This window comes from Rhinopithecus roxellana, chromosome 4, assembly GCF_007565055.1.
Source record: "Rhinopithecus roxellana isolate Shanxi Qingling chromosome 4, ASM756505v1, whole genome shotgun sequence".
In the NCBI taxonomy this organism is placed as follows: Eukaryota; Metazoa; Chordata; class Mammalia; order Primates; family Cercopithecidae; genus Rhinopithecus; species Rhinopithecus roxellana.
This window is the reverse complement of record NC_044552.1, coordinates 128,767,939-128,795,297: the sequence shown is the minus strand read 5'-3', so window position 1 is coordinate 128,795,297 and position 27,359 is coordinate 128,767,939. Positions and strand designations below refer to the sequence as shown.

Below are 27,359 nucleotides of genomic sequence, written 5' to 3'. Positions count from 1 at the left end.
TTGCTTTGCCTAGAGAACTGTTTTTCCCTCTCAATATGGTACACGGTTTTGTTTTATAATTAGCATTCTGCTGATGAGATCTCCCATTGGTGAAGGTTTACGAGTAAGATTTCCATGAAAAGCAAGCACTGCAGGAAATAAATTAATCTCTAGGGAAGAAGAGGGGCGAGGTTGTCAATGCTCACACAACTTCCTAATAGGAAATGATATTTCAGAATTGTTCAAAGAATGAAATGGCTACGGGTTGTCCTTGCAGCACATTCTTAAACATTTAAATCGTCTGAGAAGAGGGAGATAGGTTGCTATAAAATGAAGAGCAATCTTATAACATTTTTCTTTAGGGTGTCAGTATTTCCAAACTAAAATAGCCTTATCTAGAAATATAAAATAAATTCTACTAATATCATTATTTTGTTTATATTATTAAAAATCTGCATTGATGTTAAATATAAAGATGAAGGGACAGATTTTTAAATCATTGGTTGAAAATCATACAATATTTTGAATAACAGATTTTCTAGACTTTGGAATAAAAGTAATTTTTGCACTTAAAACACTACTTAGAATAAAACTGAATTATTGAGGTGTTTCTTCTTTAAAATTAAGAGACAACAATATGTTTTATGATCTAAACTACCTACCTCTTGATCCCATATAATCTGTCTTTCAATTAAGGTCTTTAATATAGAACCCCCAACTTGTCTAATCCTCAAAATAGTCCTGATAGGAAACTACTTATATTTTATTTTCCATGATACAAATAGGATCTGAAGTTTATGTTGAGCATTTAGGTTAAACTAAAGCTATAGAATCATTCTTTATTCTGTAGCTTCGACCTTGGCCTAAGTGGAGAGCTTTCCCAGGGAGTTTGTTTTTTTCTGACCTGTTTAAATTCCCAAATTAAGTAGGATCTTAGATGTGGTGAATTACCTGTATGTGAGTCTCACTTAGAGATAAGACCATTTGAGTCCAACAATTTCAATGCTCTAACTCAGAGTAAGCCATAGGATCACAGGCTTTCAGAACTGATAGGGCCTACAGATTATCTGGTATACCCACTATTTTGATGGAGAAAGTCAAGCTCAGAGAAATGCAATGGCTTCTGAAAGGCTATGCATCCAGGTTGTGGTAGAACTGGGACTCAAACTGGGAGTGCCTGGGTTTCATTTTCTAGCCCAGGGTTTGTCTTACTACCTGACTGGTCTAATTTATGAAGGACAAACAGTAGCACAGATTTAGTCTAAAGTTGTAGGGAAAATTCAAAGACCACAGTCGAAGTTACAAAAGGAAGAAAATCGCATTAGAAAATAAGGATCAGGAGGGTGTAACATTTGCTTATTAGAAAACATTTATGTTTATGTAGGGCAAAAACAAATAAGCATATTTAAAAGGTCATCCTTCCTGGCAATGATTTGAGTTTCTAGAGAGACATAAGGAGGAAAAAGGGAAACGGGCCCCCTGTTTAGCCTGGAAGATAACCGGAAGCAATGGCAGCAATTAATGAGTGACCCACATAACAATCAGATCCTCCTCAGAACTGAATAATCATCCTCTTGTACCAAATGGCTGTGCCCTTGGCTGAAAAAAGCCACATTGCCCATAACCACAGACTCTCCTCAGGGACAGCTGCATCCAATGATTGTATGATGCAGGGGGTATAAAAGTCTGTTCCCCACCCGCTAATTCAGGACAACCCTGAAGAATCATGCCAACTCCAGAGCTCCCTATGGGATCAGTTGAGGTCTTTGTTGTGACTGTATCATGATTCAATTTTTCCCTCTGCCCAGATCTGCTTCTGGGACTCTGCCTCAAGTGCTGTTCCTGAGAGCACTTCCCAACCAACTTTCCACATGTAAATCAGCCCAGGGAACTGGATGCAGCAAATAGTACAATGAAAACATTTCCGCTTAACACGTGTTACTACTAAAAATAGACCTTAAGCTGAATCAACATTGAAGCCCTGTGCTCCTCCTCGGCTATTGCTGCTGAGATAAGATGGGGAAAGAGTCCATTAGGGAGAATCAGGGCATCCATGTCTCTACACAATTGGAGTGTTTCTTTTACTGTGAGGAATCAGTGACATTATCAAAGAGGCTTTCTCATCCCCTCCAATGTTCATAGCATTACAAAGGCCATAACATCTCCAAGAGCATACTGTTCTCAAAGGCAAAAAATGCAGACAGAAACTCAGAGACTAAAAGATCCATAACATCAAGTGGCCACAGCCAGCAATTTACAGAGCATATCATAGGAAAGCAAAGTTTTCCTTAGCAATCAATTCATAAAGATTCAGTAGTTAATTATTATAGCTTGACTTCATTGTAGTTTACTATGTACTATACTTTTACCTATTTGATCTAATATAATCTTCAAAAAAAAAAAAAAAAAGCCCATGGTATAGCACTACTAGTAACTCAATTTTACAAATAAAGGAATAGTCTTAAATAACGAATTGCTCATGGTACATAGCTACCTAATGGGGAAACCAAAATGTAAACTTAGAAATCTCAGTTCAGCCTCTAAAGGTCTGTGCTTTATCATTCTATCACTTAATCATCCTACTTTCAGATAACATATTTTAGTAATTTATGGATAAAATAACATGTAGAATTAATAACGATGTTCTTAAAATAAGTCATGGGCATTACCAAGCAACCAGAGTGAATCAAGGACCCACAGAACAAGGTCATCTAGAATCTGGTGAAATGTTTTCATCAATTTCTTAGTGAAGACGTCAGTGGCTGGCAGCACTGTTCCTAAGTGAGGATTTACTGTACTCTTAGCTGGAATAGAGTCTTATTACATAATTCGTGTTCAGTCATTCACAGCAAAATTTTAGTTGTTGACATTGAATACCAAGATAAATAATTTCCTTAGTACAATTATTAGATACATATTTGAAAAGGTTCCACCCCATTTAACTGAAAGAATTAAGTCTGGGTATCCCAAAAGAGCAACACTAGAAAAGCAAAGCAGCATCCCATCTTAATTCGGCTTTTTTTTTTTTTAAGTCTGTGATATGCTACAAAGTCTCTGCAACTGTTACTCTCATCAAAGATAATTTAGGAAATGACTGACTTATGTCTAAGCATTAGAAAGAGGAGAAAGCTCAGAAAAGGCCTAATCTACCCATCCTGAACTCAAAGAAAGCTACTACATATTCCATAAACTATCCATGTGAAGTATGGTAAATGTTAAGTATGGCTCCAATGAGTCTTTTTTTTTTTTGGAAATGAAGAACATATACTATATGATATAAGATAAAAATAAAGTTTGAAAAATTATATTTTTGCTCTACTCTACTTTTGTATTTTTATATATAGAATTATCACACAATTATAATCCATAAGGAAGAAAGACTGTAATTATTGCATTTACAAATGGGAAAGCAAATAAAAATATTGCCAAGATGTTCATACTGGGTAATTTCTAAATAAATGGATGTTAAAATCAAATTTATCTAGGAAAGGAGATTCCATTTTACTCTCTTGAATGAAGTTAGGGAGTCTCACTTGCCTAGAACCACTGCTTTAATTCCAGGTCATTTTTGTCCCTAAAATCATCACTTACAAGTAATATGTTCAAAGCTGGTGCTGCTCTGGTCTATAACATACGCTGTACTACTCACTCAGGGCACAAAGCTGGGACTACTGCTGTACCATCCCAGAAAGATTCACATACAAGAGAAGATTAGATAACGTTTCCCTCTGATTGAAACAAAAGCTTTGATCTCAGGAATTGTGCTATCTGGTACTTTTTAAAATCCACAATCTTAAAGAAAAAAAAAAAACAGGTTCCAATGAATTAATAATGGCTTGAGACTCAATGCGCTGCAGCTATTTTCACTGCAGTGGTTGTTTCTTTTATAGTCACACTTGATTAGTATTAGAAATATGGAGGAATTGCAATATGCATGGTTTTCAAAGCCCTTTACAAAATTTCATTTTTCTCACTAGGAGAGAGTCAATGAAAAGGTAATAAGAAAAGCTCTCTGGGACATTTTTATAGGAGTGTCAGAAGCCAGTAAGCTAACTACATGAAAGAACCCAGATCGTGCAGACAGCGTTTGGAGCAGAAACACTTCAGAGACTTTATATCTAGTATTTTGACTTTTACATGTCCTTGGAGAAGAAAGCGTGCTAGCTACAAAACCAAATAAGGATGAGAAAGGAGGAAACCGTATGCTTAAGAATAATTACAGTTTCAATTTTCATATGAAATACATGTGAAGTTTCAAAGATAAAGTGTAATAGAAATTGAGGGGGTTTGGTGTGTCTAAAATATTGGCAAGAAACAAACTTCTTATTTCCCTTGCTAGCTCATCCCAAATTTCCGCCATATGGAAGTTAGTATGGGTAGCTTAATTGAATGCTATCAACTCCTCCACAAGTCCATTTGCTTTTGTTTTGCACTCAGTGGAGATGAAAAATTTCAGATCACAATCTCTATAAACTGAACCATCATAATTCAAGCTTGCATTCAATGACTTATCTGACACTTCTTTAAATTTAAAATATCTCAATTATTTTAACCTCTTTTCAAGACAGTAATTCTTCTTTTTCATTGTTCTAGAAAAAATATCAAAATATTATTATCAAAAAAGTACAAGCAATCGGCCATGAAAACCATATATGAGGTGAAAAATCTAATAATGGAAAACAATAAACATGACTATTATTATTGTGAGTGTTCAACATCATGCTTCACATAAAACTTATTTCCAACGTGATCTGCAGAGCAGGGTGATCACTTTGGCTGAGTCATATATTCCAAACAAAATAACAGTAAGAATCTGTCCATTGCAGCTTTGTCATGTGGACAGTCAAACTACCATGGTTTAACTGACCTACAGTCACATCAGTACCTGCTACTGCCGTGGCCCCACGGTTGCTCCTCTCTTTCTCTTCATCCACCAAATCATTCTGACTACCAACCGGTACTTTCGAATCCAGGCCAGCTTGATTTGGGTGAAGTCTCTTGGTTATGTCTACGTGATGACGCTGAAATGACACAGGTCAGAGTGACTGATTTCACAAGTAAATTATCAGTCCAAAATAAATGCTTCGCAGAAATATGAAATATTTATCACATGGCAATTCATTTCTGTATGTCTGAAACAGAACATTTGACATGTCAAAGCAAGTTACAAATTATATGTTCATCAATGTATTTTGGAAATCGAGGTGTACAATTTTTGAAGCAATCTAAGAAACTAGAATAAGAAATAATTTTAGGCATAGAAAACCATCTTCAAAGACCATTTGTGTATATCACTTTCTTCTTGTGAAGCTTATAAAATATTTTTCATTTAGAACATTTTTATTTAGTTTTTATTCTTATAGTTAACTAACCCAGCACTTCATTATATATTACATAATTTCATATTATATGATCAAAAGCAGATTTCATTTATGTATCATCGTACTCTTTATATAAAACAAATCATAACATCTACTATAAATTAACCGACAGTTTTTATCAGCATTATGCAAATTTGACAAAGCTCCTCTAGTCAATTTCAGAGTAATAATTCATCATAACAATGAATTATTAAAGAACAGCATCAATGGTCCCTATAACTCATCTCACATGTAAGAGATGTCACAGCATTTGACATTATACTGACACACTGTATGCTTCAAAAGAATCATCAGATGGGAACAAAAAGTGAAGACTTCAATTGGAAATTAAACTTCCAGCACTTAATTAATTCATACCCAAGTCCAAACTGGAAGTTTATCAATTTGAATAAGATTACAGAATATGTGAAGATTGTTAGAGTCAATATTATCTCGTCAATTATGGCCATTCAGACTATCCATGTTGACTCACTAAAGGATAGTATAATGGACACCTTTCCTGTAAAGTTTCTCCTATAGACCGTATATTGCATGAAATTCATTGAAAGCTTGATTTTATAAAATCAGCCACTCTTAAAGCTTGAGAAAGGCCAATAAGGAAATTAGGCTTTAGAATGATTAAATAATTCACTTGAGTTAACAAAATGAACAGTGCTGAGCCTTATGATATGAATCCTGAACCTTGGACAGTGTTCTTCATGATTGATTTCTTGAGATTTTTAATGCAGTGGACTGGATGCCCAGGTAGCCCCTACTCTTCACTCCTCTCTATATCCATGTCCTTTCTACAGAATTTTGCAGTGCCCTCCTATTCTGACTTTTGGCCTATTAATGTGGCTTCTTCTGGCCCAACAGGATATTGACACAGAGGCTTGAAGGAGGCTTGCACAATTGTTTTTGCTCATTCCTTAACTTCCACTATGCCATGAGACGATGCCTAGACTAGCTGGCCACAGATTGAACATGAGATAGACAGAGTTAGGTCACCCCAGCTGTCCAAGCTGAAGCAAACAACAGCCAGAGGAGCCCCAGATGTTTGGGTGAAACCAGTCTAGATCATCTGAGACCAGCTCAAGTCAGATGAATTCCACGGCTTCATGAGCAAAATGAATGTGATTTTGGTTGTATGCCATTATGTTTTTCTGGTGGTTATGCAGCATTGTATGCTGATAGACAACTGGTACATTCAACCACCATCTATCTATAGTATCCCAGATAATGGATGTGGTGTGAGAATACAAACATAACATGACATTGTCTCAGACTCCAAATTATTAAAACACAATTTCTTACATTGTTTATGCAGATAATTAAAATAGAGTGTGGTAAGTCATTTGCAGATATTTCTCAAATTGCTTTTCTAATGGCAAAGGAAGGGATCCTAGCGATACTACAAAAGACAGCTCACAAGATCAGTTTGGATGTTGGTATTGACTAGAACTAAACCACCCCGCTTGTTTATTTTTAGCTCCTCCACAGCCCACAAAAACATGAGTCCATCACTGTAATTTTTAACATTTATTGTCAGGCCTCTATTATCACGTAGTTTTTGGAAAGAAGCAGATTTCAGCATCCAACCACTTTCCTGATTCTGAATTAGACACCTTTGAAAAGTGTATTATTACTTCAAGTTATGACATGAGTATTAAATCATAGTTTCTCAAAACTGAGCGATGCAATAGATTAAAGAAGGAATAAGCTTCATGTTTGTTCATACCAAATTCAATTGAAAATATTAAAACATTGAGGGAAAGTTAAGAATTCATGCAAGTTACATGTATTCTAATATATTCCAGACTGAAAATAAAAGAAATGCTGAGCTTATTTACTCATGAAAGGATTTTTGTGAAAGTCTGAGAGAGAAAATAACCCCTTGATCAGAATAGGTTCTGAATCGTAAAGGTCCTGTGCTTCCTGGTGCAAACCTCTGGCAGACTGGACATTTTCTAAACATATTAGTGTTTCCGTAATTACGAGCCTCATTTTCCAAGAAACAGTTCCCACAGTGGAGTCTCTTCTTAAGTAAGCCCTGTCAGATTTTCCAACTTCTCTTTTACATTACATATTATAGCCAAGCTGCTGTTCCCAGATCCTAACGTAAAGGGAGGTAGGTGTCTCTTAAGTTATTGACCCTGCCACACTCTCTCTTCCTTGTTTACTTAGCCCCTCCATCTAGTTCCCTGGGTCTGCACATTATACCCTGGCATCTCTTTTCTGCTACAATAAAATTCCTACAGTGTTTCATTCTTAATTACGCAACTGCCCTCCACTAACCCTCAATTGTCTCTTCCCTCTCCCCTTTCTTATCTCTCAAATTCTTCCACCATTCCTTGATAACTTTGCTTCATGGTTTGCAAACTTCACTACATATTCAACTCCTTTTCAGAACATTGTCTCTACCTTCTTACCCTGACTAAAATCTCATTCTTCTTTGAAGACACCACTTCCTCTGTGAATGATACCGGCTGCTTATTCTTCCTCATCCCCGTTACCCTTAAGTGGAGGATCCCCTTCCCTGAGTGTTGTCCATTGCACCTTACCTCCTTGCAAATGTGCCTGCTGCTTTGATATTCCTGTGGTCTAGCTATGCGCCATCTCTCTTCTTGTTGGTATCATCTATCTACTAATCTCTATGCATCTTTCAAAAGAAGTCTTTGGCACCTGGACTGTTGTCCAGCATCCGATGTAGCCTCAGCATCACCATGATCTTGGACAATATCCACATCTACATAAACATTCTATCTTATTCATCCCTGGATCTCCTTATTACAAAGGAACTTCTCATTTTTTCTAACTCATGCTTTCAGTCCCAAGATCACATTTGAAGTCTATCATCAGCTGAAATGTTTCCACCTCCAATATTAAGTATGTTCCTCTTTCACTTCTTCTCCTATCCTCAAGTTTATTCCCTCCACTCCAGCCAAATCGCCTTCTCCAAGACTGCTTTTTCCACAATTTCTGCCAAGGCTATTTGTGGACTTCACTGGGATCTGAGATCCACTAATCCCTTTACTTTCTCTATATCCATCACCCCCTTGCTCTTTTTCCTTTCTTCTCTACCCAGCATCCATTTCTGTTCAGAAACTTCAATCTGGCCAATAACCGGCCAGACTTCAACTTGTTTCACCTCTCAGCAGCATCTGACATGTCTGGTCACCTCCTTCTTTTGGTTTCTGATGTTCCTCCTACCACTCTGAGTGCTTATTCTTAGTCTCCTTTGCCAGAGTATCCTTCTTTAACCAAACATTGAGTGTCAAGAGGTCTCAAGGTTCTGTTATTCTCCCAGTTTTCTTATTACCATTCCTAGATAATTTCAGCAATCATGTGGCTTGATCTACCACCTGTATGTTTATGACTCCAGTGGGGAGGTAGAGATTTATGAAATGAGATGAGGTGTAGAGAGGCAGAAGCTTGTATGCCTTAGTAAGCACTCTGGACTCTAATTCTAACATCCTTTCAGGTCCACAATCTCATCACACTTCCTTCCTGTCTGAAGGCTTGGCTATTCTGTTTGCCTAGGACATTCTTAGTAAAATTTCCCCCTTAATATTACGAAGGCTTGGGTTCCTGCAAGTATCACTCACTGTATAAACCTTAGCCAGTGCCCTATTTTCTAGTCTTTGTGCACCTTGTACTTCTACTGTAATGCAATTTTTATAATTACAATCAAATAATAGCTGTTTTCATGTTTAATGTCTATCTCCCTGGCTAAAATAAAACTCCCTGGAAGTAAAAACTATGCATGCCCTGTTCACTGTCCCGAGCTCTTATCTCAGGGTTTTAAATATAGTAGGCATTAAATAACTACACATTAAATAAATAGGCAAATTCATGAATAAAACATGACTTAATTTTTATGACTTTTTCTTTAGCCAGTTATCAATAGCCACTGTATAGCCACACTCCCATGCATAAGCAAGTTTGTGTATATCATCACTCCTAACAGTACTGCTTATCATTATATATTGGTAGATAAAATGCAATTACATTTTACCTTGTTTTATCTATAAAAAACACATATTCCAAATCCTGTGCTTTTAAATAAACTCATTACTGAAATCATGCAGAACTATATTTATACAGTATCCCATATAGCTCTGAATCAAATTACATTGGTCAACCATCTATGGAAGTTATAAATCTGAGAATTGTTATGTTAGAGAAAGTGAGAATTGAGAACTAAGTATGTAAACACAGCGGCCTCTATTACCCTAGGTGTGAGAATGTGGTCTGACAACAACTGGAGAAATAAAACCCTCTGTCAGGTCCTGCTTCTGTGATGTCAAGTCTTCAACCTGAAGGTTGGGTCCAGAGGAAAATGAGAAAATTAAAATGTCTGCAAAGAATGGAGAGGAACATAGATAAATTTGAACTGCCATGCATCAGGCCTCTGTGACCACGCCGTAGTTGTACTTCAAAAATAAGGTTCTGTTTATTCTATGTAATTTCCATTTAACTTGTTATTAGAAAAGAATCATTACAATCCTGTCTGCTAATTTGAAATGACTATTAAATCATTTTTATGTATTTCTTGGCTTGTAGTTTGCATGTTGTTTTTAATGTTCCTGCTAAAGGTAATGATGCAATTATAAGGTACTGAATATTTGTCTCACAAAGAAAGGAACAAATAAATATTACCAAAAAGTTAACCAAGATGTCCATGAAAAAAAAAAAAAATGGAAAGAGCTCTTCAAATCTTTCACCTCATAACTAAGTCCATGCTGTTGAGTAAAATCATACTTTTTCAATTTATTGAGATTCCTAGTTCATGATTGTGTTTATTTGTGCCCCTTCTCCCCAAGGGCAAATGGGCATGTTTTTCCTTAGAGAGCTACAAAGGACCTGTCTTAACCAGGGACTATACATCACTCATATTTAAAGCAACATGAAGTATCCTAGATAAAGTACTTTACTTTTTACTTTGTAAAAAAATCAATCCTCTGCTGACTATAAAAAGCAACCTCCCTCTCTGCTTATATAAACACTGCTACTTTCCACTGCCTGTACTTTTTCACTTCAGAAAGTACATTTAAGTGAAGAAATTTCAAGTGATATTTGAGAATAAATCTCTCATTAACTAACTTTCTTCCAGAGAATTAAATTCTACTTAAAATAAGAACAATGGCAATAATTCAGAGACTATACATAAATAAAAGAGAATACAGGTTTGCTAGGGATAGGCAAATTATCATTCTAAAAAGGCATTCTGTATGTAATCTGTCTCCTACTGTGTATGAGTGTGTGTCTGTGTGTGTGTTCTCTTCTGTTTATTACATAGTTGAATCACCATAAATAATTTAGAAGATAATTAAGTGTTTTATATAAAAACTAATTAATTTCTCTTTGTGTATTATAAAGGTCCATAATATAATAGAGGTAAATATTTTTTTAAAAAGCAAGAATATAAACTGAAAAATAATCTGAAACTGACCATCCATATAGACAGGCATCTCTTTTGGGCAATATTCTGAGGTTTCCTACTATGATTCATATATACTCAAATTGCCCTTTCTGCACAGAATGTCTTCTTTACACCAATTCAAAGAGATCCTTCTGAGCTTGTTCAACCCTATCCCAAAGACATGCTATCTTTTGACCCTTTCCTGTCCCTTGCAGCCTTATGTTGTTTACAGAGGGTTTGCTCAAGCCTGTATTTGTCAGGCCTTGGTTCATCAGCTCATCAGAAGCTCATTTCTCCTTTTCTGCTCCTCCTGGAGCTTTAGGCTGCGACCTTCCCAGGTGAGATTCCTTGCTGGCATCACTTACCCTCCTTGGCTAGTGCTCCTCCTCCCTGGACCATTCACACCTTCTTATTCAAATGTGACCTTGCTGGCTAGGTCTGGGCTGGCAGTTGGTCAGAAACTTCACCAGCAGTCACAGGTGTTTGCATGTGGCTTGACGCTAAGACATCCTTGGGCCCAATAGTGGTTAACAAGAAGAACAGACTCTTCCTTCTGTGCTTATTCCAAGTACCTCCAGAAAGTCAGACATGTGATCGAGTTGGTATCTACCCTGACCTTTTCTTGGATTGGAGGACAGACAGTAAGCCTACGGAAAAGAAAGATGCCTGAATCTATTTCCCTAGTTGCTCTAATAAGAGAAGACAGCACCCCATCTGAATCCTACAAAGACCTCTTCTTCTTGGACTGGCTGGGACCAGACCCAAGAAAAACCACCCTTGCTGTAACTGATTAGAAATCGTCTCACATATCATATATCAAATATCTTACTGTGTCCTCTGGGAAAGAAGTTCTTCATTACTATTAAGATTATTTTATACTTCACTTTCAAGATATGTTTCAAGACTATATCAAGCATTAAAGTAAGAGATTAACAGTACTCATATTTCAGATATAGATTTCACTTGCATCGTCCTCTGTTTTCCCTGATGAAAACTGGGATCTAGGTAATTTGACATCTAGAAGTCCCACCATCTTGATTTATGTTGATTTAATCACCCTCTTGGAAAAAATCAAATCCTAGTTCATGGATGCGGGAAGAACTCAATATAATCACATACTTTGATTGAAATGAGTTGAAGTATTTTCATCTACAATACTTAGGTGGAGAACCTCTTCACATACTTCCATCAAGCTCAAATCAATGTGCTTCTTGCTACTCTAACATTCTGTGAATTTAGCCAAAGGTGAAATGAAGATTTGAAGCAAGGCTTAGCCAACGCTTCTTACTTTAAAATGAGATCTGAATAGGCAGCTAATCTGTACAATTATTATTCTTAAGGAGATAAACAAAAATTCCTTCTACCCTCAAAGATGTTAGCCTTGTCACTCCAGATATTGGACAATCATGCAAAAGAATTTGCTATTTTAGAGACTCTGTGGCAAGTCCCTCCTCTTCAAAATGCCAAAGTTGGCTTACTCAAAATGCTGATGTAATGCACACTGGAGCAGCTCTTTGTGTAGCGATAAATCTTCTTCCTTATTTTGTCTTCCTGAGAATTTGAAAGTAATTAATTTGCATGATTATTGTCATAACTTTCAAAGCTCCTATTTTAACGGGAAATCATAACTCTTAGAGTCTGTGAGAGTAATCTGTGGCCAAAGGGCAGGAAAATTAATCTTATTTTAAATTATGAAAACAGAAATTACAGTAGAATCAACGATGTGACACATTTTTTGTTAGATGAGATTTTGGTGAAATTAGTTTTGAATTAGTGGACATATGAATAACATTTGAACAGTGTCCAGCAGGGTGACAGTTGCTGCAGATGGCAGATGGAAACTGTGGTATACTTTATAATAGGTCTGTCTGTATCTAGGAAAATTATTCTCAATTCATTTCTTAAAAATTACCTTTGAAATCATCTTAGCCTTCTGGGTATTAAAATGCAGGTTTTCACATGAGTCTTTAAAAGGTATACGTCCTGGCAATCTGATTTAAAACATTGCTGCATTATTATTTGAGCTAGAAATGATTTTGATGAGTATGACTCATCTCACTATTTCTTCACGCCTTCAAATTACTGTATATAAACTATTGAATGGCATTCTTGCTACCAAAGTGTTGCTAAAATACAAAATGTGTGCTGTTGTGAATAGGTGCCCTGCATAGGATGTGGTCCTTGAGCCTGCTTTCTAGTTCCTCAGCTCAACTTAAGCCTGGTAACATTTCTTTGAAATCTCTTCCTATAAAGGCTGCTCTTCCAACCTCCTCTAATTCACAAGCCCTATTTCTGATTCCCCTTTTAAGGCATTGTCTGGCACCACCACCCAACACCTTTTTGAAATTTCTATAGATTCCAGGCATGGCCCTTCATCTTCAGGATCCTTCTCCATTTTGCTCAGAATGGCCTCTAGCTCATGTTCTCCTCTTTGCTCTCCCTCTCCAAACATGACATCAACAGACCTTAATGTTTGTACCACTGTTGAACTTCCTTTTAGTCTTTTTTAGACTCTTGTAAGTACAGTCAGAAAATGGATCTCATTGTTCATCAGAATTTCTCCATCCTCACGATCTTGGATTCTAACACTCTCCTCTGTGCTCTCACTTGCTGCTTACTAACACTGCTCTTCCCTCTTGGTCTTAATTTCTTTTTTCTGGTGTTGTTTTAGCTTTATTTTTCATCAAAGCAACACATTCACGTTGTAATCAATCAAACAGTGCAGAAGAGTTAGAAGGGAAAGCAAAAGCCTCCTATCCCAACATTTCCAATCCCTCAGAGCAACTTCTTTCTTACTATTTCTGCTTTTTCAGTTTTGCTGGAGTCTACATCTGTAACATTTACTTTACACATTGTAACTTATCAGCTTAAATTACTAACTTTCAAATATTACCATAAAAGATAAAGATTTAGTTAATTTATACCAATTCATTCCCTTTCCATTGTTGTATGATCATTCATTCATTCAGCAAGCATATAATGAGCAACAACTATGCAAAGGTATTGGGGATATAGTACTAAGAAATAAGAGGCAAAGAATTCCCTGCCCTCCTTGTGTTTACATCCTGTGTCTGTGAGTTGGGATTTGGGGTGAGGTGGCAGGGAGGAAGAGCCAATAACAAATACATCAGGAAAATATACAGAATGAGTTCAATGGGAAAAAATGAAACAGAGAAGTGGAGAGAAAATGTAGAGTAGGGCAACAAGGTTGCAATTTTAGATAGTTTGATGTCTGAGCAAAGATTTGAATGAGAAGAGCTTTCATTATATTTGAGCAAAGATCTGAACTGAAAATATTTTTTCATTTGATTACATTTGTATCTTCAAATACACTTGAACCCCCTATCACTCTTTCACTTATTTTTACCTATTGACTTCTTCCTTGCCTCACTGTTTCCCTACCCAAGGGGCTTTAAAACCTTCATATTAAAAACTTTCTTACTGTGATTATCAGATATCACATCCTCAATTTCCATTCTACCCCCTTTGCCAACTTCTCTCTTTCTCTCTCTCTCTCTCTCTCTCTCTCTCTCTCTCTCACACACACACACACACACACACACACACACACACACACACACACACTCATACCCAAAGGTAGCAAGCTCATTGCTGGTTTAAAAGAAAAAAAAACTTGAAATTTTCTATTTGTTTCTGACATGCATTCATGTTACCTGGTGATATGTGGGTCCTCAGTGTTGCTCAGTTTTTTGGAGGATCTCTGCTTCCCTTCCTTTCAAGAGGTCTATGGAAGATATTTCAAGCCTTTTTCTCTTTTATCAAAGTTCACAATGGAAATTCAGCATTCCTCATTTTAGAATGTTACTCAATCACTTAATTCGTTGATATGGTGGCCATCTGAAATCAATGCCCATAGCTCTCCTTCTCTTTCCTTAGAAACAACACTTGATTTCTTCTGTTTCTTACAGACTCACAAAATGTCCAGTCCTTTTTCCAATGTGCATGCCTTCCCCTTGGAATATGACCCTTTCACTTCCCCTCTTCCCATGGCATACTTAATCAATCATTCTTCCAACCTCTCATATTTTCTGACTCTCCTCTTCCATTGCCTCATTCATTTTTCTGCCAAGCTTTAACAAGAGCAATCCACTTACTGCTCCTTTTGTTCCCTCTCACTCACTTATCTGGGTATTTACAGAATAGAATCTGGTTTCTGTTCCTACGACTTGACCAACAATACTTTCACCAACCACTTTCTAGTCATAAGTCATAAATCCCAAAGTGCCTTTTCAGACCTTGTGGTTCCTATATATATATATAGTATATATAATAAATATATACTGCATATAACTCTGTTAACCAACTCACCGTTTTTTAAAGACATTTTCCCCTCAGTCTCCAGTATTTCATCTCCGGGATCCTTATGCACTCATGTCTTTACTACTTTTTCTCTTCCCTAACAACTTCTAAATTAGTGATCTCTAAACCATTCTGATTGCATGTTATTAATAAAAATTTTAAGTGTAAAACATAAATATGATACATGTATATAAACATAAAGTTATACACATGTATTTAACATATGTAGTTGTATACATTTGCTGTACTAATATAGTATGTGTATTATAAAACAAACTCAAAGTAGAAATTTCAGAGAGGTAAAGTTGAAATAAAATATTTTGTTTAATGCAAATTTTTAAAAAATATTTAAGGCAAAATTTTATTTCATTTATTAATAATATATTGAGAAAACAATGGAATGGTTTTAATATTTTTTTAAATTTTGATTTAACACTTTATGATACAGTGATTCAATTGTTTGCTTTATAATTAAGTTCATTTGTGTACTGAGTTTTCATGGCTGTCACCACTGAAAATGAAGTGCCACAAAGCCATGTGGATCCAAGCAGGAAAAGTATATTGTTAATCACTCTAAGTCATGATGAATATGTTTCAAAATTATCTACCAATTGTGCAAATATTTGTTAAAAATGGCTAATAAAGTTTTATCCACCTTGATGTCAAATTATTTTTAAACCATAAACTGGCTGAGCATGGTGGCTTATATCTGTAATCCCTGCATTTTGGGAGGTTGAGGCAGGAGAATCACTTCAGGCCAGGAGTTTGAGACAAGCCTGACCAATATAGTGAGGACCTGTTTCTAATAAATAAATAAAAAGCCAGGAGTGGTGGTGGGTGCCTGCAGTCCCAGCTACTCAGGAAGCTGAGGCCGGAGGATGGCTTTAGTCCAGGAGGTCAAGGCTATAGTGAGCTATGATTGTGCCACTGCACTCCAGGTCTGGGCAACAGAGAGAGACCCTGTCTCTATAGGAAAGAAAAAGGAAAAGAAAAGAGAGAAAGAGAGAAAAGAAAAGAAAAAAGGAAAGGAAAGAAAGAAAACAAAAGAAAGGAAAGAAGAAAGGGAGGGAGGGAGGGAGAGAAGAAAGAGAAAGAAAGAAAGAAAGAAAAAAGAAAGAGATGAAGAGGAAGAAGAGGAAGGGAGGGAGGAAGGAAGGAAGGAAGGAAAGAAGGAAGGAAGGAAGGAAGGAAGGAAGGAAGGAAGGAAGGAAGGAAGGAAGGAAGGAAGGAAGATTTGAGATAATATATTTAATCGTTTAATATTTTTATTATTGAGTTTAAAATCCACTGCAATTCTTTGGAAGATTTTATCAAAGATTAGAAAATTTCCTTCCATGTTTTTAAGGTTTACAATATGACAGGCTTTACAGGTTGCACATTGTTTTCAGCAGTGACAGCATATAACATCAAAAATATTCCAAAACAATCAATTTTCAAAATATTCTCCATAGAATGATTCTTTTATTAAAGTTACATTTTTATCTTTTAACTAAAGGGCCAGCTCAAGTGTGTACGTGTGTGTTCCTGGTACTTACCCTGGATGAGGTAGGCAAATTTGAATGCTCACCATTTTGTAAAATAAAACTTAATACTAATATGTCCTTAATTTCGTAAAAAGTGTTCTTTCATGAGATTATTGGCAAGTTTTTAGATGATGCAAAATAATGCCATAGTCATTCCCCTTCTCACAGAATATCATGAGGGTTCTACGTATTTTTAAACCTTTGCTTCTATAAATTAAACATATTTAGTACATCCAGCAGAATTTGGTAAACCTCTGGTTATAATTTCTTTGCTGCAATAACATGTCTCTAATGACACTGGGAATTTCATATTTGAATTTATTTCTCCAGGCTTTTTCATAAACACTTTAAAAATTCTGGCCAATGCAGCTACTGTATCAGTGGTTGTACTTACTCAACTTATCCATAAAGAAATGCTTTCACTAAAGAAGTCATTAAGGGATAGAATAATGGATTCTCCAATGCATAAGAAATACTTCTTTGTGTATTTCATCATTGAAACACAATCACGTAAATCTAATAAACAGATATGTCAGGGGAAAAAAACAGAATTCTCATGCAACTTATAGAAAAATCTCCCTTAACTGAGTCATTTGTTCATACAAACTATAATAACAGCTAACATTGATTTTGTGCTAAGTGTCAGGCATTATTCTAAACTGTTACATGTATTAGGATATTGAAATCTTCGGCACTTTTTTCCTAAGTGTTTGTCAAGGGCATTTTCAGAAAAAAAAAAAAAAAAAAAGGTTCTAATTCGTCACCATATTGTTTCTTTATGTGATTTTCTCCATATTTAGGAAGAACCAATGTACTTCCATAATATGTAGCTTTTTCTTTATTGGTACTTTTTTTTCTTTTTTCTTTTTCTTTTATTTTTTTTGAGATGGAGTCTCGCTCTGTCACCCAGGCTGGAGTGCAGTGGCACGATCTTGGCTCGCTACAACCTCCGCCTCCCAGGTTCAAGAGATTCTCCTGCCTCAGGTTCCCAACTAGCTGGGATTACAGGTGCATGTCACCACGACTGGCTAATTTTTTGTATTTTTTTTTTTTTTTTTTTTTTTTTTAGTAGAGATGAAGCTTCACCCTGTTAGCCAGGAGGGTCTCAATCTCCTGACCTCATGATTCGCCCGCCTCGGCCTCCTAAAGTGCTGGGATTACAAGCGTGAGCCACCTCTCCTGGCCATTTTTTTTTTCTTTAAACTCATAAGAGTCAATATTAATTTTGGTGAATCTTAAATGTTATGCAGTATTGGGTTGAGTATACCATAATTTTATACAGTGCTGAAAAACTATAGGCAAGTATCTTCCAATACTTGTTTTCTGAGTTTTAAAAAGTATATTGTTAATCATTATGGTTTCATTTTCCTAGTGGCTAATATCACATAACATAGTGAAGTTTTTGTCACTATGAGTGTTTATAAATGCTCATTTCAATCATTTTTATGATTTCAAATTTTTGGCTTACATCTTGATGGATATGGTTTGTTCATCTGCTTTTTATACCTCCTAATACTAGAAGTGTGAAAACTGTCAGGTTTTTTTAAATGATTCTCTTTTGCTCATAAGTACAATATTTTATTTACAATGGTATATAATACTTTCATGAAATGCACAAATAATAAGGACACAGCTCAATAACTTGCTATAAATTGAATGTTCCATGTAACCATTACACAGATCTGGAAATAGAATATTAATAATCCCAGCAGCTCTTTCATGCCTCAACCTAGTCACATTTCCAGTGCTTTTCCCCCAAAGCTAATCCTTATCCTGACACCTAGTATCGTAGTTTAATTTTCTACCCTGTTTGGGAACTTTATATGCTTTGAATCATATGACATATTCTTTGGTATCTGGCTTCCTTCTTTAGATTCATAGCATCATTCCATTGTATGGATAAACCAAAATGCATTTGCTTCCTCTACTACTGAAGAATATTTGAGTAATTTCCAAGTATTAGTTGTTACAAATAAGCTGTTGTGAATATTCCTGTTCATGTCTTTTTGTGCACATCACACATTTCTATTGGGAGCACAAATGAATATGTTGCCGTAGACAGGTCAGTGCTGGGTCACATGACAGTTTTAGTACAGCCTGCAGACAGTTTCCCAGAGTAATATACTCTCTACATGGGTATGTGAAGTAGCAGTTTCTCCATATTCTTGCTAAGACTTGGTACTCTCAATCTATTTAACCATTCTAGTGGATTTGCTGGTATTCGTGTTATCTCCTCATTGGTTTGATTTGCATTTCCCAGATGACTGGTGAGATTAAATAACTTTTCAATGTTATATTGCTCATTGGAAGTACTTATTGTGAAATGCCTACTTTGTGAAGTAACTATTTGAGTTTTTGCCCACTTTATCTATTGTGCTATTTGTATTTTTATATTGACTGATAACATTTCTTTATATATTCTGAATACAAATTCTTTTTGGTATGCCTTATCTATTTTGCAAATAGCTTCTCCTGCTTTGTAGCTTGTGTTTTCACTTCATTAATGTTGTCTCTAGTAATCTGTAATCCGCAGGTTGTTTTCAGTAATTCTAAAAATTGCTTGTCCATCTTGTGAGATTTGGTTTTGTTTAAACTAGTTAATACAGTGTTCAAAGAACTTAACCAGGTTCCTTGAATCTGCAGCCTAACAATTCCCTGACATCAAGGGTGCCACTGTGCACCCCTAGGTGAGGGTTCCAGCCTCAGAGACACTCAGTCTCTGGAAACTAAAAACAAGATCCAGTAGCTACAACTGCCCATTAACTTTGAGTTAACAATGATTATAAACAACTACCAGCTTTATGAGAAAGAAAGAAACAACCAGACTTTATGTAACTCCTGATGAAAATACATCACACTGTCTATGGAGTAATCTTCCTAAAGTATCAAATCTGAATCTATCAAGCCTCAAGATTTAACTGTCAATTCTCAGGAAAATAAGACAGAAGAACGTTTTGGGAGGAAGCCCACTCACAGACAAAACAATCCTAGAATATACGATGTCTAGAAAAGACTATGTCTAGTATATATGACATGTAGTAAACAGAAAAGAAACTGATATATAAGAAAATCCTGTAAAGTGTAAGGAATCTAGTAACAGGAGATGTTTGGAAAACAACAAAGGACATTAAAATATCACCAGTTGATTCCAGTTTCTGCATGAGTGGCTGTATGTAACTGGCAAAAAGAAAATCATTTCTACTCCTCTTCACTTGCATCCATCGGAATACACTCTGCAACATTCATGCTGTGGCAAACTCTATAAAACAAATCATTTCTCCAACAAATTGAGAAAAAATAGGAGGAAACTTATAGATTAAAGAAGATTTTAAAAGATCAACAATTGTAACGTATGCACCTTACGTAGATCCTGATTGAAACTGTAAGAAAACATTTATGAGACAACCATACAAATTTGAATCTTTACTTGATAAGTTTTCAGGTGTGACACTATATTGTTTTAAAGAATCCTTACATTTTAGAGTTATCTACTGAAGAATTTGCTGATTAAATTATGTGAAATAGTATCTGTTTTGTTTTGTCTTGTTTTGTTTTTTCCAAAAAATCCAGCCAGGGTGAAGAATGAGGAATATGGATGAAGCAAAATTGATCTTGAGTTAATGGTTGATGAAGTCAGGTAATGGGTATCTGGAGGTTTATTATGCTATTCTCCTGCTTTTTGTGTATTCTTGGAATTTTTTGTAAGACAACATTTGGTCTAAGGCTTGAAATCAAGACAATGATTTGCTTGTGTATGACGTAAGGGCGCATGTGGCTCATGCCTGTAATCCTAGCACTTTGGGAGACCAAGGCAGTCAGATCACAAGACCAGGAGATCAAGATCATCCTGACTAACACGGTGAAAACCTGTCTCTACTGAAAATACAAAATTTAGCTAGGTGTGGTGGCTCGCGCCTGTAGTCCCAGCTACTCAGGAGGCTGAGGCAGGAGTATTGCTTGAACCTGAGAGGTGGAGGTTGCAGTGAGCCAAGATCATGCCACTGCATTCCAGCCTGGGCGACAGAGCAAGACTTTGTCTCAAAAAAAAAAATTAAAAAATTAAAAAAAAAATATATATATATATACACACACACACACAACACACACACACACTTATACTGGAGTTCAGGAATTAAGATATTGTTTCTTAAATAATCTCTCCCTTCTAAAGTCAAAATTGAAGATAATTACTAGATTAGGATGGTATTGTTAGATCTATAGTCTCAGCAGATGAGAATTTTAGAGACTTGATTCTGTACTACTCCAGAAGCTAAAACAGAAGCTATAGTTTAGACATTATTGCAAGGAATAGACAAGGACTAAGGTCCCAATCTAACAACAAAACTGAGCAAATGAATGTGGGGCCTCTAACCTTTGTAACTTGCTCTCAGAAACATCTTGATAATTAAAGACTAAATCTGCTACAAATAAGGGTGTGTGTGTGTGTGTGTGTGTTGAGAGAAAGCATTAGTCTGTATCCTTTGTAGCAACTTCAGCTTTCCTGAACTTCATACTATATCTGAAGGGAGCAATGACTTTCAGTGAAAAGATAATCCATAGTTAGCAGATGATTTGGATACACATGATTTTTATTTAATAGTGATTGCATATTAGGGTTGTATGTTTGGGATTTGTAGCCTTTAATTGGAGAATACATGGTGTTTTCAGAGTCAACATTGTGGATCATGAGAGGAACCTGGATGAATAACTTCTGAATCAGCTGACACTGCCATCTAGAAGCCCAGGTACTATAGACCAGCAACAATCGGCCGTGTATGTTTACAACTTCAGAAAGCCCTGGAATGACAGTTGCCAGGGCAGTTCTTCTAAATTTGCGGGTCAGCATTAGGGGGTGATGCATTTGTTTCACACATGGTCAGCTCTGTGCCACTTGCTACAAGATATTGGAACAGTTATATTTATTTATTTAAGGATGATCGATGATTCTGCCAAGGAACATCAGAGAAATCAGCTAGTATATGCTCTTCTTGAGAATTTTCAGCTCCAAATCCTAAAAGTATTCATGAAACTACATAAATTATTTTTGTTAAGCAAATCATCATAAGTAAATCCAGTCATATGAACCTGGAAGGATTTGCCGATGGGCACCAACACTGACCATGTGTTTCAGTGTGGCCACGTTTACCATCCATCATGGATTTTGTGCTTGGTGAATTATAGGCAGTGACAGAGAGAAGGCTGTTTGGCCCAGTTGTCTTTTTTACCTATATCTGAAATTCTCACTTAGTAAAGAACAAAACATTTAGACATTTCATTTCTCTTTTGGGGTTTTAGTGATACATGTTTAGAATTGCATATTGAGAGAAAATTGTTTTTATTATATATAATTTATAAATTCAGTAGAGAGACAAATTTATACTGAGAAAATATATTTCGTATCAAGTATAGTTGTCTCTCTCTCACACACAAACACAAACACATATATAGCATCTGAAACTCTGCAGAAAATGTTTCAACCCATTCCCACATTCACTTTGAAGGGAGCGAAATTTAGTAAAATAGGGAATAAAATTGATAAGAGGGGATATTTAAGAGATGAGAATTTATTTATATGGTTTTCTAACACCCAGATCTAGCCCCCAGATCACATAAGCACTTTAAGTACATTAAAATCTCTATGCAAGTATGTGATCTAGCATTATCACTTGCCAAGGCGATACCCAGCTCACAGAGGAGCTATAAATCTATCAAGTACAAGAGGATTAAACAATATCCTCAAATGCAAATCAAATTAGAGTCTAGGCTAAAGACTCATCATTTTCATACCTATGTTTGGATTACTTTCATTATTTGCCATTTAATTAATTTCTCCATATTCTTCTATCCCCTAATGTAGTCTGAGTTGTGTATCATATTGCCCTTTTCATAACAAGAGGGATTAACCCAGTGTTTGAAAACTATGATATAAGTAAAGAAAAACCAAATGATCAAAAAAAAAAAGAAAGAAAAATATTTGTCAGCCTCTCCTTGACATGGCATAGAAAAGGTAAAATAACAAAATAATAGATAAAACTTCTAAAACAATAATAACTATTATTTATGAGTTAAAATGTTGTTCATTTGATGCCTGTAGTGTTTGGTTTAAATTTTCATTTCACTCTTGCCTTTAAAGTTAGGCTATAAACAAATACCAAAGCAACCAGCAGGTTGTGACTTGTGTTTTGGTAGTAATTTTAAATTCCCACCAGATGGCAGTCTTCCCTGGCTCTTGGCAACTACCTTTCAGAGTGTAGCTATTCCTCGCTGAGGAAGCAGTGTCGTATCTTTGCAGTGAGTTTGAATATGGGAAATCTGCCAGGAATCCATGGCTCTAGGATTAAATGTCTCTCATTTGAAAAGAGACTTCCATGGGCAGAGGTTTTTATTTTTTCAAGTCATACATATACCTTCAGGACAAAGGCTATTTACATAAACTCCAGGCTTAAGTTGAGCCTCTCAAGATCACAGTTGGCATCTTTTCTTGATGTTCAGTACTCCAAGAGACTGGTAAATGCACTAGTGAATGTTTCAGAGTATTGTGTTTCTTAAAGCAGAGCCAAGTAAGTATTCAAATGCCACCCATATCTCAAGTATTCTCATCTAATCTTAGCTCCTGGAATATTTACTTAAAACATTTTCATTTTCTTGGCAAAGAGCTATGTAAATACATTTAATTTTACCTTTTTTAATACATATTTCCCTGAGATCTTGCCTAATGTGTTAGATTCGAGGATTTTACTCACTAACTAAATGGGCACAAGTATATCATAAACTAATTCAAGAATAAAAGTCTTATCACAATGATCATTGACATTTGGACTCAGAAGTCATAAGCAACTGAGAATTAATCAACTCTCTTTACTGTTAGAGAGAACCTTAATGTGTTTTTTGACTTACTTATTTGTAATATGTACCTCTAACAAATTAATTCCCCTGACATGGATCAGTACTAGTGGATGGCGTTTTCAAGACAGGAATTGACACAATTTTAGATACTGCTTATACTTTATACAAGGTGCTTGTGCAGGAAAAAGGGTGGGGCTTTAGGGAAAGAGACTTCAAGGAAGGGCATGATGGTGACTCTGGGAGTTACATCTGAGGTGGGCCTCTATCCTTCTCACCTTGGTTTTTTTCTACTTACAACTAATAGAAACATAAGCTATTGAACAAAGCTACGGATAAATCCTACTCTGGTCTAAGGTCTCACTCCCTTCACTCTCACTCAATAATATAGTATACTGTAATTCTAGAGGATATAAGCCATTTTAATATGCATAATATAAAGCAAGAATTCAGTATAAATTTAAGTAAAAATTACTGATTACCTAGAACTAAATTCACTGTGATCCACAGAGAATCAGACTGTAATCCAATTGCCAAATAATGTAGCATACATGGATACAATCATGCATAGAAAATTTTCTATGGCTGGAGATTTTGAGGCCAAATTATTTAAATAAACAAAGCAACATGGAAAGGCCTTAGTGCGGTTTAGAGCAGTTGAAACTGAGAAAGTTCTATCTTATTTCAATAGCAAAGAGTTATAGTGTTTTTCATATACAATTAGAGTTGTCAATTTAACTTCTCTAACTCCTCTATAACTCCAATTCTATTGCCCACACTGTAAATTCCAAACTACTACCTATGACCTTGACAATTATCGTGCAACCCCATTTCACACCTCCCCTTCTACGCTTTGCTTTGTAATTCCCTGAGTAAGCCCTGACTTTGCTTATTTTCAAGTCTGTCCTGCTAGATCCTGTGCTCTTGGAAGTCTTTCTACTTGTTCACCTTGGAAATTTCCATTGAGCCCTTGATACACATGTGGTGAATTAATCAGTTAAGTAACTCATGAAAGGTTTTCTGTCTAAGACATTTCTGTAGAATTTTAAAATGCCTGGAAAAATATATATACATACATATATGTATATGTGTGTGTGTATATATATTTATATTCATATTGATATGAACTGCTATGTTCATAGCTGATAATTCCAAGCTAATTCCTTGGTAAGTCCTGTGTATTATGTTAATTTCCTAGGGCTGTTATAGCCAATTACCACAAATAGGGTAGCCTAATTAAAAATATGTATATTCTCTAAAAGTTCTGGAGGTCGGAAGTTTGGTATTCCTTTGCTTATGGCTGCACCATTGCAACCCCTGTCTTCATCTTCACATTGACTTTTCTGTGCTTGTGTGTGTCTAACCTCCCTCATCCTCTCTCTTATAAGAACACTGTGATGGCATTTTACAGTCCACACACCACTCCATGACAAACACCCCTTCTCAAGATCCTTAATTACATGTTTTACCATATAAGAGAATAATCAAGAAAAGTCAAAAGAGAAGCGTTTGGGAACTAGGTCAGAAGGTGAATAAGAAGTCCAAGATAAAAAATGAATTTCAATTCCAAGGAGCAAAAGAGTTAAGAGAGAGACAGAGAGCAAGAGTGAACAAATTATGGGGAAAAAAATAAGAAATTATTTCCAGGCTGGGCGCGGTGGCTCATGCTTGTAATTCCAGCACTTTGGGAGGCCAAGGCAGGTGGATCACGGGGTCAGGAGATTGAGACCATCCTGGCTAAAGTAGATCATCTCTACTAAAAATACAAAAAAATTAGCTGGGCGCCATGGCGGGCACCTGTAGTCCCAGCTACTCGGGAGGCTGAGGCAGGAGAATGGTGTGAACCCGGGAGGAGGAGCTTGCAGTGAGCCGAGATTGTGTCACCGAACTCCAGCCTGGGCGACAGAGCGAGACTCCGTCTCAAAAAGAAAAAAAAAATTAAAATAAAATAAAATAAGAAAGAAAGAAAGAAAGAAAGAAAGAAAGAAAGAAAGAAAGAAAGAAAGAAAGAAAGAAAGAAAGAAAGAAAGAAAGAGAGAAAGAGAGAAAGAGAAAAGAAAGGAAAAAAGAAAAAAAAGAAATTATTTCCAACTGCCTTTGAGGGCTCAGAATCAACGAAGAACCAACCAGTTGGGGGGAGGAGGTGATCATGTGAAACACAGGTGGCCTAGGTCGCCTATTTAATGCACGATTTGTTACCCTAACAAATCGTGGCAAGCATGTCACTTAATTGAGATTTGGTATGAATCAGCAATTTGCTACTTTTCTGATATTCCAGGACTCTAAGGTTCCATTATATGAATAGCCAAAACACAGAGTGGCTCTTAATATCATTAACTGCAGGGCTGACATTCGTTGGTGTGCACTGTTGCAGAGCAGACATGCATCCATTCTCAATAACACGGGCTCTGATTGGCCAATGCCCATGTCAATTTTCTCCAGAATCATCTCCGGCTGTACCCATGGGCATGTAAGGACAGGGTTGGAATAGAGCCATTGGAGAAGAGAGACCTGGACCTTGAGGTAGAAATAATTCTCCCCTGATTCCTCCAGGGAAATAAGTAGGAAATTAATTAGAGCAGTGGCAACAGGAACCTAATTGATTTTTTTTTTTTCCTGCTTTGTAGGTCTTTTCTGGGCAGGTGGGAACAAAGGACATTTAAAATCATTTAAAATCCCTGTGAAATTAATTGCTGGAAACTCAAACACCTTCAGAACCCATGAGGCAGGGCTCAAGATAGAGAATGGAGAAAAAAGTAAGGATCATATTTGTGACTGATTCTACAGCTGCAGTTACCAGTTTGTGACCCCTGGTAGATAGCCTCTAGTGGATTTGAATGTTGCTAAAAAAAAAACTTTATTGGATGTAAAATTCAAACTGTTCATAGTCATATCCCAGTGATTATTTTTAAAATGCAACAAATGTGATTTAATCAAACTCAACTGCATAGTCAGTCCAACTGGTTCTCCTGAAAGTGGTTCTTAACTGGCCTGAAACTTCCCAATGTCATCAAAAAGGGTGACCATATAAAGTCCAGGCTTGTTTTGCTGACCTGCTTTGGATGGCATGAGAACATCAATAACGGCCATTTTTTTCTTTAGCTATCTGAAAATAAAGCTAGTATGTGCTTACAAATGGCTGTGGAGAAGAAGAGAATTTATATATTGAAGCAATCTGTGATGAACATAGCATTATACCTCCAGAGAGCATTTATGAGTTACCAGAACTCCACTATCTAAACTATAAACCACTTACTACTATCTTTTCTTTTCTTAAGTAAAAATAAATAAAAATTTAGGGGACACTTTGTGACATATACTTTTTATATTACCAACAAGTGCTCTAAAATTCAAAAAGCTTTATAAAAATTTTGTTTTTGTAACAATGTTTGAAAATATTTCCACTTCTTTCTTACCCTCCATCGTATGCAGAGAAACGCTTGCACATTTGCTTCCCCACACCTGAAAAGTACTTAAATTCTATACTGTAGCTCTGTAGGAAATTCTGTTTTAAATCTGCAAACATAGTATCCAACTTTACTATTTCTCAGCAAACATGTGGTTTATAGGCACAGAAGCAGCAAAAGCTAGCAGTTCACAACCCATAAGTTATAAACTTATGAGTAAGCTTACCATTTCCTTTAAACTTGCTGTTAAGTTTTCTAGTGCATTTTCAATACCTTTTAAGGGTCAAATAATGGTGTGTACCTCATTTAAAATTAAATAATTATTTTTATTTTTCTTGATATCTTTTCTGATCTTGAAAATAGCTGACAGAACAGCATTATTTGATGTTGCTTATCAAATTTTATTTGCAATATTATAGACTTAGAATCATAGAAGGAGGAAAAATTTGCTAGATATATTATGTCGCAAACTCCATAACAAAATAAAGATGCAAAAATAAACCGA

General features: G+C 36.0%; 1 protein-coding gene across 4 annotated transcripts in view; it reads right to left on the bottom strand.

The window, feature by feature from the left end:
* THEMIS (thymocyte selection associated) overlaps nt 1-27,359 on the bottom strand; it is a 225,432-nt gene that overhangs the window by 6,456 nt on the left and 191,617 nt on the right. For 3 of the 4 annotated variants that reach the window (XM_030929106.1, XM_010358400.2, XM_030929108.1), the window contains one exon: nt 4,865-5,000. The exons of the other annotated variant lie outside the window; for it this stretch is intronic. In XM_030929106.1, the coding sequence (XP_030784966.1) occupies nt 4,865-5,000 (136 nt within the window). The remainder of the gene's footprint in view (nt 1-4,864; nt 5,001-27,359) is intronic. 4 annotated transcript variants of the gene reach the window in all.